Below are 19,469 nucleotides of genomic sequence, written 5' to 3' on the forward strand. Positions count from 1 at the left end.
AGTTTTACTATGTTTGTGCCGTGTTGGGAACAAGTGAAATGACTTAAAAAGGGGGATACCGCAGCACCTTCCAGTCTGCTCAAGCAGAACAAAGAGGACTTAAGATATTCTGCAGTTTTAACTAATGATTAATTTAAGTCGAGGGGTTCGAGCATGAATTAAGTGCTTTTCAAATAAAATACTTTAAAAAAGACTTGTTCAATTGCATTGGAATACAATATACTTTTTTTTTTATATATTTGCATTACTCAATTGGAAATGTGAACTAATGAATTGAAAGTAGTTCTTACTCAATCATCACCCAGAAACACAAGGTAAGAAAACCTATTTCCCTAAAAACAGGAAACAAATTGCGTTAGAATTCAAATCATCTTGTTTTTTAACTCTTGCTTCATGCTGCTTTCTGGATTGACAACTTATTGATATGTAGTCACTACTGTTCTTATACAAATGTATTTCTGTTTCTGATACTGTGTGAGCAAGTGGTTAGCATTAACCTACTTGTGGCTGCAGAGCCTTTTTGGTAGAAAAAAAAAGAAATTCTTGGGATAGCTAGACCCTATGCTCTTGGGGAACACTAAATATTTGAACTGTCCACCACGAGGCAGTTAAAGCTCAGATAATTTACCAATTATCATATGAAAGATGTTTTTGGACTTAAAGAGAGACTGGAGAACCACATGAAAACTCACAGAACATGCAAATTTATTCAACAGACCTTGCTTGGATTTGAACCAAAACCTTTGTCTTGTTAGTTACTGGTGCTAGCCACTATACCCCCATGTACCCTGAGTAAAGCTCCAAAAGCTCAAAGCATCGTTAAAAACCTATGGCTAGATTTCATGCGAACAACTGTTATGTTACTCAGATTTGAATTTTAAAATTAGCTGTTGGAATGGCTGTGAGTCATTTGACCATCATCATAATACAGTTTGGTTTCAGATTCTCATATTTTGTATTGCTCATGTTCCTGTAACTTCACCTCAACAGGAAATTGTGCATTTTTTTTTTTTTTTTTTGTAGGATGTTATCTTTCACAGCTGTATTCCAAAAAAATTAAGATGTTTGTTTTCATCTAACTGCAAAAGCCTCTGAAGTTTGTGCTATGGGGTTGTGGATATTCTTACTTCCTAAACTGCCAAGAGGAACTGGGCTCCATTATTATCAGCTGTTGGCTTGTTAACTTAGGGGAGACCCATTCCAGCTGTATCATCTGTCACGTCAGGCCTAAGAATACGTTCTGACAACAGACCTCGGTGAAACAGATGGTAGGGGTTGACTATATATAATACCAGGCTTGATGGAGACAAAAACACTTAGTAAAATAGCTCCATAGAAGCAGTCTGTGGAAGAAACTACCAAGCTCTCATTATGTCTCAGGTAGGCCCTGGACAGAGATTTTACATATTTACTAAACAGTACAAATTTGAGAAAACCTGTTACTAAATTAATTTTTTTAGCCAGGTGACATTAAAAAGAAGAAGCGCCCTCCGATGAAAGAGGAAGACCTGAAAGGAGCTCGCAGTAAACTTGGCCTAAAGGGTGAAGTCAAGAGTAAGACCTATGAGGTCATGGTGGAGTGTGGTGAGTACAATTAATTTATCTTTTTTAAATATTTTTAATAAAACAAGATAATTGCAAAACACCATGTCAAATACAGACTCTTAAAGGACACACTATATTCTTATCTTATCAAAAAGTCCAAAGAACATGTTTGTTCTTTTTCAAGGATGCTTTGCCAGCTGACCAAAAACGTACTAAATAAACAGTGCAACACTGTTGGCAGTTATTTTTAAAAGCACAAGGCCAATGAAATAACCGAGAAAAGCATATTCATAATCCAAAGCTGGAATAATTATTTAAAAAAAACGTAGTTCCCTGACCGGGAATCGAACCCGGGCCGCGGCGGTGAGAGCGCCGAATCCTAACCACTAGACCACCAGGGAGTGGTGCTGTGATGAGATCGAACTTCAGTCCAAAAACTGGCAGGATAAATAATCATATGTTTAATACTAAGAACCAACAGTCAACCTATTTTTAACAAATGGCTAAAATAAAAAATCTGGTCGTTGTCAAAAGTTTAAAGCTGCTAAGGAGCCTCATTTAAACGTAATTCTATAACATTCATAATGACTGACTTAAAAAATATTTTAACGGCAAAATTGGCTGAAATGTGACATGGACAATAAAGATATAGAGAATATGAGTCCTACTGAAAAGAATAAAAGCAGAAGTTTGGTTGGTTCTTCAACCCGGCATTAAGGGTTGATCTAGAAAATGCAGTCATCAAGTTGCACAGCCCCTCATTTTCGGTTTTCTACGTTATAGAAAGTAATGAAAGTAATGAATCCTAAAAGATAAGGTTTAACAGTCAACAATAAACTTGTCTTTACAGTCATGCCAATTTTCAATGAGTTCTTGTAGCAGTTCTTATCAGCTTGCATGCCATACTCCTGCCCTTCTCAGGTCTCCCTTCCTCCATGGCATGCAGAAAACCCCAGCAAAGCAGATTTCAATGTGCAGGTCAAATAGAGCTTAATTGTAGGTTTAAACAGTGGTTAGAATTATCATAAATAAAGTTTATATCATAGTCTGGGTAAATACTTGATTCTGATTGGCTTCTGGATGTGGATTAAAAAGGGATAAACCACAGTGATAATGCACACCTAAAAAGAAGTTCCGGTCACAGCCCAAACATTCTGTAATACTGCGCAGGCTTCTTCAACCCCCTGCCCTGTAATAGGCTTATTTTCTAAATATTGAATGAATATTTATTTTAGGCGGCTGGCTGCCACGCAGGAGACCTGGGTTCAATCCCCGGGGTGTCCAGATTGGGTCCTTAGACAAGAACCCTCACATCGGACAGTTCAGGCCTCCGTGTCGTGTGTTAATTTCTCATAATACACACTTAGTCGGGCATTATCCCTTAGACATACACTTATCAATAGTTTTATTATAAATATTCAAATCTTGCAGTAAAACATCTTCTAGATACGCCTTATAAAGAGTTCAGCAGCCCTAAAGAACAGAATCTTTGATAACATGACCTGGATAACTAGTATTCTCCACAGACAATTATGCGATGGCTTAACTCAATCAAACTACAATAAAATCATATATTTAGATGCATCCACTTGTTAACATATAGACCTACCAACATCTTCATTTTCCTTGTCTGTGCTTTCATTGATTCAAAATTGCATGACTAGATAGTTGTAATATTTTTATTTTTTTATTTTTTTGTAACACTAATGTTAGCTTATGACTTGCAATAAGCTAGCGAAAGAGAGTGTAAACAAAGTGCTGATTGCCTTCCAACGGTCCTGACGACAACTAAGGGAGAAATTTCTAATGAGCTCCTGCTGTGCTGATGAAAATATATCTTAAAAAACTATAGAGGGTTTTATTTTGACTAAAAAAATGCATAATCATTTCTAAAAGACCAAAAATATATGGTTGGAGTGGGACTTTAAACACATTATGGAGCATGTTTTCTCAAAAGACTCAGATGCTTGGTTGTTTGTTGAACAAGAAACTGGATTTAAATAAATACATATCTTTTTATCTGTTTCTGTATTCAGAGCGAATGGGAAAAGTGGCTCCATCTGTGTTCAGTGGCGTGAGAACAGGAGGAGAGACGGTCCTTTCCAAGCCTGCTGATGCCAAAGACCCTGCAGCCAGTGTGTTCTCCAAGTAGTCAAGTTGCAAAGCAAAAGCACTGAAGAAGCATGTACTTTAGGTTACATAATCATTACTGGACAACAAGGTTCTTCAGTGAGATGCTATTTGTTTTTATATCAAATATTTATTCAGTTAAGTAGCTCTCTCAGTCAGTAAAAGAGTTTAGGTGTTCTCAAACTGAATTGATATAACAATAACTTTAATTCTTATTAAATCTGTTTTTTATGTAGTTAATACAGCAACTTGACAACATTCCTTTGAAATTAATTCACAAAAAATAAAATGTAATTTAAATAAATGCCATGAGTTTTTTTCCCTTATTTATTTTAAAACTTCAGGCATTTACAGAGAGAAGCCATGTGTCCTTTTTTTCTGAAATCTGTTTACCAAGTCCATAAACAGATTTTTTTTTTCTGCTCAATGACAAGCTCTTACTTCAAGTGGGTCTATGTGAGATTCCAGTCAAAAGTATGATGTTGAGAGGGGAATTCAATTCATATATTGTAAGTGGGCAGTTATCTACTGCACAGATCCTCGTGTGCCTACAAATACTACCTCACTTATTCATCCAGACTGGAGTTAATTCCCTCACCAAGATTTTTTTTCTTTTCACTCCTGAGTTTTGAGGCACTAATGTAGGTCTTTAAAAGAAGACTCAACAAGAAGTCACAAAAGTCCAGCAGTCATGTGTGGGGAACCTTTTTTTAAGTTCCAATCTGTGTTTTTGTTGAATTATTTTACTTTTCTTCTATCCACATTTAATTTGTTTTTCTTTTTTAATGGGCACAGGTTTTGGTCTAGAAAAGACAAGATTTTTTTTGGAGTTACAGAGATCAAAATAGGAGTTTGTTTCCCCCAATATTCTGGAACAAATTTTCATCTCAATACACCCAAAAGCACTCGCATTTGATTTAGTCATGTGGTTTTGGTTTCATGCTTTAGTTTGAAACAGAAATCCGGTAAACGCCAGTCTGAATACAGACCAAACACAAGCTGCAGAACTCAACCTGGACTAAGGGACTTTTCCAGTCTGAATACACCCTTAGTTGTCTTTGGCTCACCCACATGTAGGCGTTTTAAGGGGAGTATTCCTAGAAAGGGGGATGGTGATGAATTAATATACAGTACACTTCTCTGTGAAAAGAAGAAGAAAAAGAAAAAAAAAGAAAATAGGTCTTTGGGTAAACACCATGCCACCTCATGCTGGAAGTGACTCAGGGAGCAGGGTACAGCCCAGTATAAATACAGAAACTGTTCACAGATGTGTGCAGCAACAAAATTGCAAATATACAGCTAAAGATCCAAACCAAACAGGAGTGAGTTTGCTTTTGAATAAATCATTGATCTAGTCATTGTCGTGCCGTTACTTTGTGCTTGAAAAACAACTTGCAAAGATTGAAAAGCTTTTTAAAAATGTTCCTGTTTTTGATTAAACATAGTTGTGCTCATAATTTTACATATAGAAGAAACTATGATTTCCTCCACTATCTTCTGATAACATATTGCATTTATGTTGCCATCAATTTTGGCTAAGTTTCTTGTGTGTTGGTAGCTCACACATTCACAAAATATCAGCGATCCAGTGTTTCACAGTAGGAATTGTGTTATTTTCATGATAGATTCCTCTCCAAGTGTTGCATTTATGGTTGTGGCCAAAAAGTTAAATCTTGGGCTCATCGCTCCATATTACTTTAATCAAGAAGCTCGTAGGCTTGTTTCTGTGCTGTTTGGCACATTGTAAGTGAGCTAGTTTGTGGCATTTGCGGACAAAGGCTTTCTTCTGGTGACTTGACCATACAGCCCATTTTCCTTCAGTTGCCTCCTTATTGTAGATCTTGAAACATCCCAACCACAGTTTTTAGAGTGTTGGATCACAGCTAAAATTATTGGTAGGTTTTTCTTTGTATCCCTAATTGTTTTTTTCTGGCAGAAATGTTTGTTACTGTGGTTTGGTTTTAAATTAACAGAACCCCTCACTTTCCACTTCTTGATCAAAGTTTGAACACTCCTGACTGTCATTCTCATTTTCTTGGATATCTTCTTGTATCATTTCCTGTTTTGTCCAGTTCAGTTACCTTTTCCCATAGATCTTTTGACATCTCTTTGCTGGGAGCCCAAGTGCACACTCATTGATTACAGTCAAACGAGTCACATGTGAGAATGGTTACCTTAAACTTTTGTATCAGTTTGTGTGCATGTTCTCGGAACAAAGTCATCAGGGGATGTAAACCTTTGAACAGGGTCATTCGGGAAGTCTCTGCTATTACCATTTTAAAAGGGTAATTTTTTTTACATTAAATGACTTCACCCAACCACTAACCATGAGCAGAAAAAAGTTTTTGTGTTGTCATTCAGATTATATATAAAATGACAAAGAAGTTATAATTTCTTCCAGAGTTACTCGTATGAGCACAACTGTTTATCATGTTATTTTACTTGAAAAAATACAGTCAAACAGCATGCTTTTTTGTCAGGCCTGACTTTAAACACTTATGTTGTACATTTGTTTCACAACAGCAAAATTTTGTGTATTCTTTTGTGCTTTTGGGTGTTACATTCACACTCTATTATTACACTTAGTATTTTTTTGTTTTTAAAGCATTCAGAGTTCTTTGAGTTTATAAGGATGATATTTGTACCTCAGGGCCTCTTGCACATTTATCCCAAATCTGTTGGTCAACAGTTGAGGAAAGCACACCCACACTCTGTCCCTCCCCCCAAACAGCAAACGTTTTTCTCACAGTAAAGAGTGAAGTGAGCCAGTGCTCAGTGGAAGTCAGGTCATGTCTGAACTGCTGAATGTCCGCCTGCTGCTGTGGGGATGTGCCTGCCTCTGGCTGTGCAGCCTGGCTTCAGGGGCTCTGGTCATCTCCGGGGACAAAGAGCCTCTGCAGGTAACTTAGCATGGTTCCCGTAATTTTTTATGCTATCAATGTTAAGATAGACTTGATGTTTAGAAAAATGTAATTTAATTGGTAACGAGCTCAATTTCGATTGTTTTTAAATCTTGAACTGATTTTTACCACTATGTTGGTCTCTTTTGCACTTTATGTGAGACAGAGTTTGTCCTCTATTTGTATTTCAGGAAAAGAGGCAAGCTGCCAAAATACTTCAAGTAAGTTGTTTCACAGAAAAAAAAACGTATAAAAAAATAATAAATAAATGTTGCTGTTATCAATACTGTATCAATCTAAAACTTCTGCAGCATCTCTATTTAAAATGAAATGTTTTTCAGGGCTAGATTAAAATTGTTCTCAATAAAACATATATTTTATTTTGTGTTTATTCTGTTACAGAAAAGAAGCACAGCTGAACAACTGGTAAGAAAAATATAAATGTTATTGAGAAAAAAATGTGCATTTCTGGGAAAAATCATCAAGACAAAGTCAACAATTATTTATGTGAAACATTGTTCAGAGTCCTAAATATTAGTTCAATTCACACCATAGTTTTATTTCTGCTAGCTAATTGACTGAGAAAATGACTGAGAATAAGTGAAAATGTTGAGGACATGATTCATGTAATCCCAAAAACAGCACAACACTCCCAAATGTGGAAGCAGTGACATCATGTCTTCGGAGAACTCTTTCCAAGATGTAATGTTTGGACAAATTAGAACATTGAGTTTTTGCTAAAACTTGCTATTTTAAAACGAAAGCCCTAAGAAAAAAATAAAAACATTTAAATGGAATTTTACTAATTTTCCTGCCAAATATTTCCCCTTATCCTGTGTAAACTTGTATTTTTAAACCTTGACTTTAACCTTTACTTTCTGACATTTCTGTCAAAAACAAAATTTGAATTTGATTATAACTTCTTTACTGTTGAATCAACCCCTCCATCCCTACCCTCTCTTGGTGGCCTCAGGTGGAGCTGCATAGCGTGACAGTAGAGTGCGTGGTGTCGTCTCGCTTCGCCCACACTGTCATGACCTCAAAGGCTTTGAACAAAGCCAACTCTTCCCAGGAAATATTTTTCGAGGTGGAGCTGCCAAAGACTGCATTTATCACAAACTTCAGCATGTCAGTCTTATTTTATACAAGATTTAAATCCATAATCTGCTGATGTGTTTATCAGACATAGCACATCGTTTTCCTGCACTCTGTATTTGTGATTCCCAGGGAAATTGAAGGTCAAGTTTATGTTGGAGAGGTGAAGGAGAAAGAAAAGGCAAAGAAGCAGTATGAGAAAGCTGTCTCTTCTGGACAGACAGCTGGATTGGTCAAGTAAGATTAACTAAATAAATCCAGAGTTGATGGAGCAAAACATTACAAACATTTATGGTTAACAACAAGATATATGTGCATATTTGCAGGGCTTCTGGAAGAAAGATGGAGAAGTTTTCTGTGTCTGTCAATATTGCAGCGGAAAGTAACGTGACTTTCATCTTGACTTACGAGGAGCTTCTTCAGAGAAACCTGGGCCAGTACGAGATACTGACTCGAGTTAAACCCAAATCACTGGTTCAGAAGTTTCAGGTGATTTCCTCCTCACGTTTCTGTGTTTACTTTGGCTAAAAGTCAGACATCCTACATCACCCTGTGCATTGTCCTGCATGGAAACAGATTGTGACAAACATATATGAGCCCCAGGGCCTGGCTTACGTTGATGCCCAGGCGACCTTCCTCTCCAATGATCTACTCCCTCTAGTGGAGAAAACTGTCACAGACAAGAAGGTAGACAATTCAGGAAATCTTTCTCTCAATCTGAATTGTCTTCTTCCTAAAATGTACTTTTATTGAATTTAATTTAGTTGAGTTTTAAGAAGTATACTAAAAAATGTCTCCACTTTCCAGGCACGCATCTCTTTCTCGCCAACTATGGACCAGCAGAGGAAATGTCCCAGCTGTGATGGAACACTCATTGATGGAGATTTTATTGTAAAATATGACGTAAAACGAGATAACAACCTTGGGGACATTCAGGTCAGCCTTTAATACAAATGTTTCACCTTGATATTTGCTTGGAATTTTTGGAAGTATTTATAGGCCAGTTGTTGTCATTTTTAAAAATGTATTTTAATACTATTTATAAAAAAAAAACTTTCTTTCAGATTGTGAATGGATATTTCGTACACTTCTTCTCCCCTCCTGACCTGCAAAGAGTCCCCAAGAATGTGGTGTTTGTGATTGACAGGAGTGGATCGATGATGGGTAGAAAAATGGCTCAGGTATGAAGCCAAATGGACTTTTACTCCTAATTTAACAATGCTCCAATAAACCCAATATGATCTGGGATTTATTTCAGACACGGGAGGCATTGTTGGCCATCTTAAATGACATCCATGAAGAGGATCACTTTGGAATAGTCCTGTTTGACTCCAGCGTTGATGTTTGGAAAAATACTCTTACCAAAGCAACTAAGGAAAATGTGGCAGAAGCCAAGGCTTTTGTAAAAAAAATCACTGAATTAGGAAGTCAGTAAATATTCTACTTCTGATTTTTCTTATTATTCTCTCTTCAGACAGATAAATAGATAGATAGATAGATAATTAATTGATATTAATTACGATACCAGTTAATTTTGCCCGTATCAATATTTTTTGAAATTTGTTGAATGGAACATGAAGCTCAAAATCTCAAGTGTTTTTAATTGCAGAAAATGTTTTTTGTAAGTTTCCTTTTTTTAATTACTTGATAGACATAAAAACAAAACTTGGACAACATTTGTAATTTTATAGTAATGTTTTTTATATAAAATCTAAAGAAGTTAAGAAGTCAGACAAAAACAAAACAAAACAAAAAAGCAACTAAGACACAAAAATGAATCAAAATATTAGAAAAACAATTGGAAGAAATATAAATAATTTGTAACTTCTTAGCCTTTAACTAAAACAATAAAACAGATGAAAAGTAATCTGTCAAAAACAACTCAACAATATCTATACTTTATACAGCTACTGACCTCCATGGCGGACTGATGAGGGGCATAAATATGTTGATCCAAGACAGACAGGCAAAGAGGCTCCCAGAAAGAAGTACTGATATGATCATCTTACTGACAGATGGATCACCAAATTCTGGTAAGCATGCAGATTGCTTTCATACTAAAAGACGGAAAACAGTTGCATCATATTTTCATGTTTCTTTCTGTGTATCTGCAGGAGTATCTCACATCCCAACAATCCAAGAAAATGTGCATTCTGCTATTGGAGGGAATATATCCCTGTACTGCCTTGGATTTGGAAATGATGTAGAATATTCATTCTTGGATGTGTTGAGCAAACAAAACCAAGGAGTAGCTCGCAGAATCTTTGAAGCTTCAGATGCTTCACTTCAGCTTCAGGTATACACATGTAGTGATTTCTTCTTAAAATTCAATACAGAGATGGATGATTTTTGTAAAATAATCACATTTTGTCTTTTTTAATGTATAATCTTTAATTTTCCAGGGTTTTTATGAGGAAGTGTCCAGTCCTCTGCTGCTGGAAGTTGACTTGCGGTATCCTGACAACGCAGTGGACTTTGTGACCACCAGCCACTTCAGACAGTTGTTCAATGGCTCAGAAATTGTGGTTGCCGGTCGGCTGTCGGACAACAACATCAACAATTTCTTGGTGGAGGTGTTTGGCCAGGGGGTAAGGGACACAAATGTAACATTTAACCAGACATTTAAGAGGGGACTTGTGAAAACTCAATAAAAATTGTATTCTTTGAAGGTGGAAGAGAATTTTCAGGTGGAGGGTCAGGCCAGCACGTTGGACTGGAATGTGTTATATCCTGATGAAGAGTACGTCTTTGGAGATTTCACTGAGCGTCTGTGGGCCTACCTCACCATCCAGCAGTTACTGGAGAAGAGGTCAGTTTGAGCAGCTTCACTCCATTCTTTACATACACAGAAAAAATATATAAATGCAACACTTGTTTTAACTCTCATCTTTTATGAAATGAAATCAAAGATTGGAAACATTTTCTGCATAGACATGATTTATCTTAAATATTGTTCACAAATTGATCTAAATCTGTGATAGTGAGTTGCTGCGAAAATCCGTCACACCTCACAGGTGTGTCATATTATTAATAATGTTAGAGCTTTTTGCTAAATGCAGTCGCTGAAGATACTGAAGCTGTTTGCTGAAGATGTTGAAGAAATTTACCGTAATTGCTAAAGGGATATAAGACTATAGAGCTAAAGAATGCTTAAGTTGCCACAGGCCTTAAACTTACAGAAATTTGAGACAGTGCACAAAGAATTTGAAGAAATACTTGTGAAAATTTCATAAATTGTATAAACATTTAAAATGCGTAAAAGGAATGAATACCAAAAGTACAAGCAGGAATGTCCTGAACTTGCTGAACCTTTTGGTGGCAACATTGCTTACGTTTTATGAGGCTGAAAAACTGTATAAATTGTGTAAAATCTCAAAAACCATAAAAATATATCAACAACCAAAGTACAAGCAGTAATATCTTGAACAAACTGAACGCTTCGATATCAGTATTGCTGAAATTGCTGTGTGGTTTCACATTGTTAAACAAAAATGATTGAAAGACACATTCTAAGTGTCTAATGTTGTTATCCACAACAGATCAGTCTGATAAAAAAGTAAAGGTCTTTAGCTGGGTTTTAAAAGAGTAAATTGAGTTAGTCTTAAGGCTGATCCACTGGATCCCTGGATGACATTGTCTGAAAATAAATATTAAAAGTTCTGTTTTTATTTTATCTCTGCTTTTTTAAGATTTAACAGTATAACATTTAAAACAGTTGGAAAGTAAGTGAAAATATTTTCCTGAAAAAGGAGTGTACATTTATTTTACCATGGATATAGCTGATAAAATAAGGGCTCAGTGGGCTAAGTGTAGGGCTCCCATGCAGGAGAGCTGGGTTCAATTCTCAGGGTATCCACTGATCCCACCCAGCTCGGGTCCTTAAGCATGACCCTGGGTACTGGGTTCAAATACAGGGTTCCATCAGGAGCAACATCTGGCATAAAAACTCTGCCAAATCACTGGGTGCTGTTTCACACTTGCAACCTCCAATGGGATAAGCTGAAAGCTGTACAACAACATTTAGGAGATAAAAATGAGCTTAAAACAGTAATTGGTTTGGAAGAATAAAGGAAAAGGGGCAAGGAACCCTAAGAAAGGACTCTGTGGAACTCCATTTGACATTAGCTGATTCTCTGAAATACAACACATTCAGATACATTTCTGTAAAAAATGAATGAAATCAAAGTTGTACAGAGCCAAGAAAAACATTTACTATTTGTCTATACCTTCTGTATTCTATATAGTAGTTGAGGACTAAGGGTAACTATTGCACCTCTTCTTATTCCATACACATTCCTATATGGAGGGACAGTTGTGATACAGCATTATGTTGCTTCCCCTCTCTATATGTTTTGAGAAGTAGCAATGCAGCTGAGATGAATTTTGGGCAAGTTGTAACAGAATTCAGATGTCACATCATTACGTTCTGACATTGTTTTGTTTGTAAAAACCCGATGGAGGATATAACCCTGACTCCAACAAATGAATGCAAAGAAAAAAACTACGCTTCTTAGCATCCTGGTTGGAGATGACTTAGGTGTGTATTCAGACCGGACACATATTGTTTGATTTAAGTGAATCCTTTTTTCTCTCGATAATCAAAAAACAAATTTTCAGTCTGAATGCAGGGACCTGGAACCGCTCTTGGACTCATCTTTCGAGGTGGTTTCGATTTGTTTCCAATCAGACTGAAGTCCGGTTCACTCTGGGTTCTGTGCTTGTAGTGGAACAACTGGACCAAAACGGCTACAGTAGCCAGGATGTAAACAGAGAAGCAGATCAAAAATGAGACACTGCAATTAACTGAATTGGGCCAATTTAAACAACTTTTAACGCTGTACCAAAATAGCAATAAAATGTATTGTGCTTGATGTTGAGACGTAAAAAATTGGTCAGCAAAATATAAAATTTGAATACAAGTACTGCAAAGGGAAGAACTTCCATTATTCTCTCTCTTGTAGTTCACCCTTAAAATTTCTGGCCAATGACTGAAGAGATGTTTAGTCACGTGGTTTGTTTACAAGGGTTGGTTCGAAACAGGAAAGTCGGATTGACGGCAGTCTGAATACAGAATGAATGCAAGATTCAGGACTTGATCTAGACCAAGTTAATGTGACTTGGTCCAGAACAACAACCTTTCCAGTCTGAAGAAACTCCTAAATAGCTTTGTACTTACGTAGACACGATGAAAGAAGGTCCCCAAGTACTTCCCCGCACAGAATTGACTTGCTTTTTTGTTTGTTTCGTGATCCACAGGGTTTCCATGGAATGTGCATTATTAGAAAGGTCCTTTTGTTGCTTTTTTCTATGAGCCATGCCTGTACTTAGTGTGTAATAAACTGTTTAAATGTATTCCTCATGACAGCACAAGTGCTGGGCCAGATGAGAAGGCCAACGCCACAGCAAAGGCCTTAGACATGTCTCTGCAGTACAGCTTTGTCACTCCTCTCACCTCCATGGTGGTCACCAAGCCTGAGGTTGAGGATGGAACATCCAGCCCTCTCATTGCTGACAAACTCACTGAACGTAAGCACAAGAACAGGAAAGTATCAGGATGTGTTTTTTTTTTTCAAGGTTCCAACATTACTGCTGCCCATCTCTCTTGGATTTAACATTCCTTTGTTCTACAGCTAGAAACAATAAAAGGGTAAACTTGTTTTTGTCCTTGTGTTTCACAGAGCAAAGACAACAAGCTGAAAGAATGTGTAAGGCAGAAATTTTAAAAATCATACTGGAGCAATTTTGATATATTATTTTGAACTAACATTTTTGGTGTTGCTTTTTAGCACACCAATATCAAAGTCCTGGAGTCTCTTACGCATATGGAGCACCTGTATATCTTGGTAAGGAGATGTTAAGTACAGTATGTGTCACGTTGATGCAAAGGTGACATCTAACGAAGACTTTACTCATCTTGCTGCAATTAAAGACAAATTCAGATGAATGTAACTGAATAAGGGTTCAAAAATCCCACCTCTCTAAACACTGGTGTGTCATTATACCTCAATAAGAGGGTTATGGATTCTCTATTCTCTCGTTTTGTGTAAATGTAGTAGTATATGGAACAAGTCAGAGTTCTATTTTTTCTTTTGTTAATTTTATTGAATCATCTCATATGTTGTCAATTTGTTTTCGTCTGCAGTGGATGGAGATCCTCATTTTGTGTTAGAGCTCCCTGATAAAAACGACTCTCTGTGCTTCAATATCAATGATGCTCCGGGAACTATTTTCAATGTAATCAGAGACCCTGAATTAGGTAAGACCACTATTTTGCTTTCAGAATTGGTCTTTATTTCAAAGTTTAAAAATGTGGTACATTTTGTTTAATAAGCTGTTTCAGTCTCAATTTAAAGTTTTTATTCCACTTCGTTAGGAATTTATAACATGTTTCCCACCATGTTTCCAAAGGCATTTTAGTCAATGGGGAAGTCATTGGAGACAAGCAAATTCCCCCCGATGGGAAAGTGAATACTTATTTTTGGCGCTTTGGCATCATCCACAAAGCGTTGAGGGTCCGGCTGGAGGTGAGCACTGAAGAAATTTTGGTATTTCAGGATGAGAAACTTGTGAAACTTTTGTGGTCTGACACAGCCTCTCTTGAAGGACCCAGGTGAGTGAACTATCAGCTATTTTTCATTAGAGAAAGTCACCTTTTGAAAACATTCCAAAGAACTATCATAATTCCTATTCTGTTCTGCTGCAGTTTGAACCTTGAGGTGACCAAGGATCGCAGCTTAACAGTTACTCTGAAGGACTCGGTTAAGTTTGTGATCTTGCTTCACAAAGTGTGGAAGAATCACCCGTACCACCGGGACTACCTGGGTTTCTACACCCTCGACAGCCACCTCTTGTCTCCTGCTGTTCATGGCTTGCTGGGTACAACAAAACATTCCTGTGACATGAGTTTTTCATGGTGTTTGATGGCTTTGTGTAAAATCAAAAAGCCAAATTGAAAAAAATTGAAAGAAAATATTTTTCATTTGGACATATATTGGGGTAAGACTAGCAACTTAACAAAAATTCAAAATGTTGTAGGGATCAATTTATTTTAGGGTCGCTTATTTCTGATTGTACAGAGTTAGACTTTATCAATCAAAACTTTGTATTTTTAATTGTAACCTTTTAATAGGCTTTTTACAAAAATATGAAATATTTTCTAACTTTTGACTGAGGTTCATATAATTTCTTTTCAAAATAAAAGACATGGCAAAGGATTGCAAGCAGCAAATATAGCAGTACATTTTTTTTATTGTTCAAAATGGCTAATACTACACTAAAAATCCTTATCGAATCATTAAACATGTTTATTTGAATGTATTTTGATATAAAAAAGGTTTTGTACATTAATTTTTCTTTTTGAGTCTTTTGAACCTGCTTCAAGGCAAGAGAGTACACATGTGTGTTTAGGGTGCAACACATCTTTTAAGATGCTTTATAATCAGTGGCTGACAATAACCTTACAGAATTTTGTAAAAACTGGACTTTTTACTTTAGGTCAATTTTATCATGGCATCCAGTATGAGGTGACAGACCTGTGTCCAGGAGAGACCCCAGAAAAACCAGATGCAACAATGTATGTGAAAGGACAGAAGCTCAGAGTAACCAGGTATCTCAAACACTTTCATTTAGTGTTACTAGTATAATATTTGTCATTGATGTTTGAGTACTTACAGTATATCTATGAACTTTCCCTCTGGGTTTCTCTGTTTCCTCAGAGGCTGGCAAAGAGACTTCAGGCATAATTTGAAGACTGGAGAAAACGTTCCCTGCTGGTTCATCCACAACAATGGAACAGGCCTCATTGATGGAGACATGAAGGACTACATTGTTTCTGGCCTTTTTAAAAATCAATAAAAAAGATTCTTTGCTCATTTTAATTATTGAAGTTGACGAAATGCAAAAAATATAAGCCAAAATAAGCTTGTGATCAAAAAAAGTTTCCATTCCCTTTGTTTTCCTGTAATTTCAAAAAATGTAAAACATCATATATCAAAATAAAATAGTTTATCACATGATTTTAGATCCAAAAGTCTTAAACTCTTTCTCTCAATCCATCTTTGGGTCAGAGCAATGCAGTTTATATTTGGCCTGTTTTTTCTTTGACCAATAATGACCTCATTAAAGGTTTCTGGGAGCAAAATACTCAGACCGCCTCCATTACTCACCAGGAATTTGGCATTTATGTCAGTTTCTCATTAATTTGGCAAAAACTAATGCATATATTTAATAATGACAACTTTTGAGCTGCACAGTGGTGTAGGGATTACCTCACAGTGAGTCCCCAGGTTTAAAATCCAGCTAGGTCTATTCATGATCAAGCCAATCAGATCTTAATTGGATTTTTATACTCAATAAATCCCTGTTGTGACAGTAAAATCTGCCCAACACAAGAAGCTCTCAGCCCGCATCTGTTGGCTCAGCTGTTGGACAGGACAAGTTAAAAAAAAAGATCTTAATTGGATTCCAGAGCACATTTTAAATTATGTCTTTTAGCTGTTTTTGTTAAGCTTGACAAGCTTTTGAACACTTTTTAAAAACACCTTTTGGTAACACATACAGTAAATTATTTCTTATGCCAGAGTAATAGATCATCCATCATTCATCTGTGCTGCTTCTCCCTGAGTAGAGTGATGGGGCTTGCTGGATTCTACCTTTGGTATCTTGGATGGAAAGTAAAGCAGTTCACCTGTCTGTCAGTCAGTGATGGATATCTATAATGAAGTAACCTGCTTACAAATGTGTGGCCACATGGAGGCAGCAGTGAGTTGGGCTGGTTAAAGGAGAAAAGAAAGCATGGTTTAGCATTAAAGTGAGACATGGAGCTTAGAAAGTATGTATCTCTTAAAATATTGTCTTTTTTCCCCTCATTTTGCATAAAAGTGAGATACAGTATTTAAAAATATTTTAGTGGGTGCATCTTATTTGATGTTAAAAACAAATAGTTTAAATGTTGTCAGTAAGGCTTAGTTTTAGTGAGGTGTGTTATAATAAAACCAACTGAAGCTTTATATAGTGAATATATTCATTGATTTTTTTTTACACACAGAAAAAATATTGGATTACTTTAATTGCGTTGGTAGAGATTGGTCTTCAGAACAGTTTTTAAAAATGTGTGTATTTCCTACATGAAAGAGTTAAATGATTGTCAAGGACAATGACTGTATATGAGAACTGGACTGAGTGAGTGTGATGTCATCCATAGAAAATGAGTTGCTTCTGGCTCAAACAAAATGACATCGATTTAGTTGCCTTTTTACCAGCATGGATGTTGCCATGTTGGAACCAGACATTAAACAGTGATTGGTCAGAGTCGGTTTGAGTCAATGTTTCACTCTTGCCTATCCGGAATTGGCTTATTAGAAGTTCACACCTCTACCACTTGAAAGCAGGCTACAAAAAATCTATCAATCAAACATTTTGAATGTTTAGGCGGGGGCAAGTGCACACCACATCCTCTTATTGAGACATCTGATTGGTCAGTTTATAACTTGAATAACTTGCAATAAAGGAGAAATATCAAGAAAAAATTAGGACCAACAAGAACTTGTTAAAAAAATGTAGCATAACAAGATTGTTTTCTCAATAGGTGTCTAGTATTTTTGCCTCCTGGAGCCAGTGGGTCCTTCCTGTTTGGAACACCAGGGTGGGTAGTCCAGTTTTCATGTACAGTCAATGATATGTGATGGTGGAGTCAAGGACAGAAGACTTTTCTGGAAACTTTATTTTTGCTTCCTTAGGTGTGTACATCTCTAACAAAAAGTCAAAGTTTGTTTTTGAATACAAGCATAACTTTTTTTTCTTTGGTTTTAAATGTTTTTGTCTTAAAGGTCACCTTTACCAGAGAGTCTCACAATGGAGGGGTAAAAGAACCACTCCTGGCTCTAGAGCTGCAGGTTTCAGACCCCTGACTCATACACTCACCAAGACAATAAGACTTTCCTAAATGTAAGACAAAAAAAGTATATTTTTGTCAAACTGAATGTCTATCTTTGGTGTTTGGTAAAAGAGTCAAATCTGTACGACAGGTCAAGAAAAGCTCTTATTTTTGTTTGTGTAAATGTTTTTTCTATTCACTGGAAAAAATGCCTTTCTCAAAACAAGACAATAAAAATAGAAACTATGTTATAGGTGGAAAAGTTTAAATTAATTCAAATAAAATTAAAATGGGTTTGTTTTTATACCTTTAAAGTGGGTATATTTATACACTTCTTTCACAAATAAATTCTATTTTAAGTGCTAAAACAATCCAACTATCCTTGTTTATAGTTTAAAATATGTTAGAGAGTAGAATTACATGTTTTAAGATACATTTTTCTTAAAAATTAAACGTAAATAACTGTGTACTCAACTTCTTGTCAAGATGGTTTGAATAAACGAGGTATTATTTGTCCTCAAACAAAAAAAAAATCACCTCACTGAAAAGTTACAAGTCAGTTAGTTGTCTTCTGTCAAGTATAATAAGGTATTTAGACTAGAAAAATACTTGGTGAGTTTTTGTGTTTTTTCAGTGCATCCACTATCGTGTGTTTCCTCTAGCTTTTAGGGCTATCTTACTTTTACTGCTGTTGTTCTGATTTGTTTTTTGCATTTGCAGAACAAATAAAGTTGGTTAACAACTCAGATGAATTTAGCATCATTTGTTTTGTTGTATTCTTTAGCTTAACACAAATGTAAGACAAATGTGTTCGTGTTAAAGTTTCTAAAGTACCCTACAGGATGACAGAGTTTAATCCCATGCATGATTGGTTGCTATAGGTTCAGTTTGTGCCTGGTTTTAGTTTATAGATGTAGGCGACACATATTCTGGACATTACGGCCTTGCACTGTTTGTCTTGTCGATTCTCCCTCTTGAGATCTTGGTGTTGCTGAGGCCGCCAAAGAAGCAGTATAAAGATGGAGTTGATTGAAATGACCTCTCCTGACCTCCCTTTGCCGAGTCTTGACTCTAAAGCACATCTGTCAGCCTTTTTACAGCTTTGAACAGCCCTTAAAGCACCTCTCAAGCTGAGAACCCACCCCACGCTTCCTTGCTTTGTAATGCACCCTGACCAACTCCCTTTCAGAATAATTCTGGAAAACATATGACGCTCTCTATTGTTCTGAAGCTCAAACCTGATGCCCGTTAATGGCATCCTGTCACAGATGATAGGGTTTCTTGTAACCTGGAAACATAATCATCCACAGACGAGGAACTTCACACTTGCCAACATTCAGTTTAGCACTCACTAGCAGGACAATTTCAAAACCTGATATGTGTTAAATAAAGGGCTGGCATGATGAAGACTGTTGCTAGAATCACATGTGGCAGAATTGTTTCAGTTTGATTATTTCTATAAAAACAGATAGTACCAGGCTCAAGCAGCCATCAGACTGAGGACAGTATGGTGAGGTCCTTCACTTATAAATATATTTTTATTATCATAAATCAGGTCACACTTCGAGCACTGTGCACCAATTCTTGGTGGTTCTCCAAAACTGCCTGAAATGGTTTAAGTTTCCTGATACGGAAGTGGAAACAATTCTTAAAGATTTCTTAGAACTTTCAGGAAAACTCTCGAGTTCACCCATGCGGATGATCTGGATGTAGCAGTTTTCCATGATAGGCAGGGCTGTAATTCTCCCATTTCTCCCAAACTTGTCTGTATCTGTTGTCATTTGAATTTTTTTGGGTAGTTTTCTCCATAGAATTATTTCTTGTACTGAGTTTCTTTGGTCTTTACAGTTATTTTTTTCTGCATTTTCACACTTCATGTGGAGTGGGGCTACATGCATTGTGAAGACAGCAGTAATTCTCCCAAA

The 19,469-nt window shown here is 36.4% G+C and overlaps 2 protein-coding genes and 1 non-coding gene across 3 annotated transcripts; 2 read left to right on the top strand and 1 right to left on the bottom strand.

Moving 5' to 3' along the window:
- The first annotated feature begins 146 nt into the window (after positions 1-146).
- mustn1b (musculoskeletal, embryonic nuclear protein 1b) lies at positions 147-4,851 on the top strand. The gene is made up of 3 exons (XM_024270353.2): positions 147-1,380; positions 1,461-1,584; positions 3,582-4,851. The coding sequence occupies exons 1-3, from the start codon at positions 1,372-1,374 to the stop codon at positions 3,695-3,697; spliced, it is 249 nt and encodes an 82-aa protein (XP_024126121.1). The 5' UTR covers positions 147-1,371; the 3' UTR covers positions 3,698-4,851.
- On the bottom strand, positions 1,875-1,946 carry trnae-cuc. The gene has a single exon. It is a non-coding gene; the product is annotated as a tRNA-Glu (tRNA).
- A 1,570-nt stretch (positions 4,852-6,421) lies between the features above and the next one.
- itih3a.1 (inter-alpha-trypsin inhibitor heavy chain 3a, tandem duplicate 1) lies at positions 6,422-15,685 on the top strand. The gene is made up of 22 exons (XM_024270318.2): positions 6,422-6,575; positions 6,767-6,796; positions 6,978-7,001; positions 7,549-7,703; positions 7,803-7,907; positions 7,997-8,159; positions 8,247-8,357; positions 8,478-8,606; positions 8,735-8,851; positions 8,929-9,097; positions 9,578-9,703; positions 9,785-9,966; positions 10,073-10,258; positions 10,340-10,479; positions 13,036-13,196; positions 13,349-13,375; positions 13,457-13,513; positions 13,813-13,926; positions 14,079-14,280; positions 14,374-14,546; positions 15,165-15,276; positions 15,386-15,685. Exons 1-22 carry the CDS (start codon positions 6,465-6,467, stop codon positions 15,522-15,524), a joined length of 2,733 nt encoding a protein of 910 aa, XP_024126086.1. The 5' UTR covers positions 6,422-6,464; the 3' UTR covers positions 15,525-15,685.
- The last annotated feature ends 3,784 nt before the right edge of the window (positions 15,686-19,469 follow it).

This window comes from Oryzias melastigma, linkage group LG5, assembly GCF_002922805.2.
Source record: "Oryzias melastigma strain HK-1 linkage group LG5, ASM292280v2, whole genome shotgun sequence".
Lineage (NCBI taxonomy): Eukaryota > Metazoa > Chordata > Actinopteri > Beloniformes > Adrianichthyidae > Oryzias > Oryzias melastigma.

Bases quoted from the DNA above. Each gene is read 5' to 3' on its own strand.
- mustn1b (XM_024270353.2), top strand. The intron at 1,585-3,581 runs GTGAGTACAATT...TTCTGTATTCAG, and splicing joins TGAGGTCATGGTGGAGTGTG to AGCGAATGGGAAAAGTGGCT.
- itih3a.1 (XM_024270318.2), top strand. From the start codon at position 6,465: ATGTCTGAACTGCTGAATGTCCGCCTGCTGCTGTGGGGATGTGCCTGC. The intron at 13,197-13,348 runs GTAAGCACAAGA...TGTGTTTCACAG, and splicing joins TGCTGACAAACTCACTGAAC to AGCAAAGACAACAAGCTGAA. The intron at 14,281-14,373 runs GTGAGTGAACTA...GTTCTGCTGCAG, and splicing joins GCCTCTCTTGAAGGACCCAG to TTTGAACCTTGAGGTGACCA.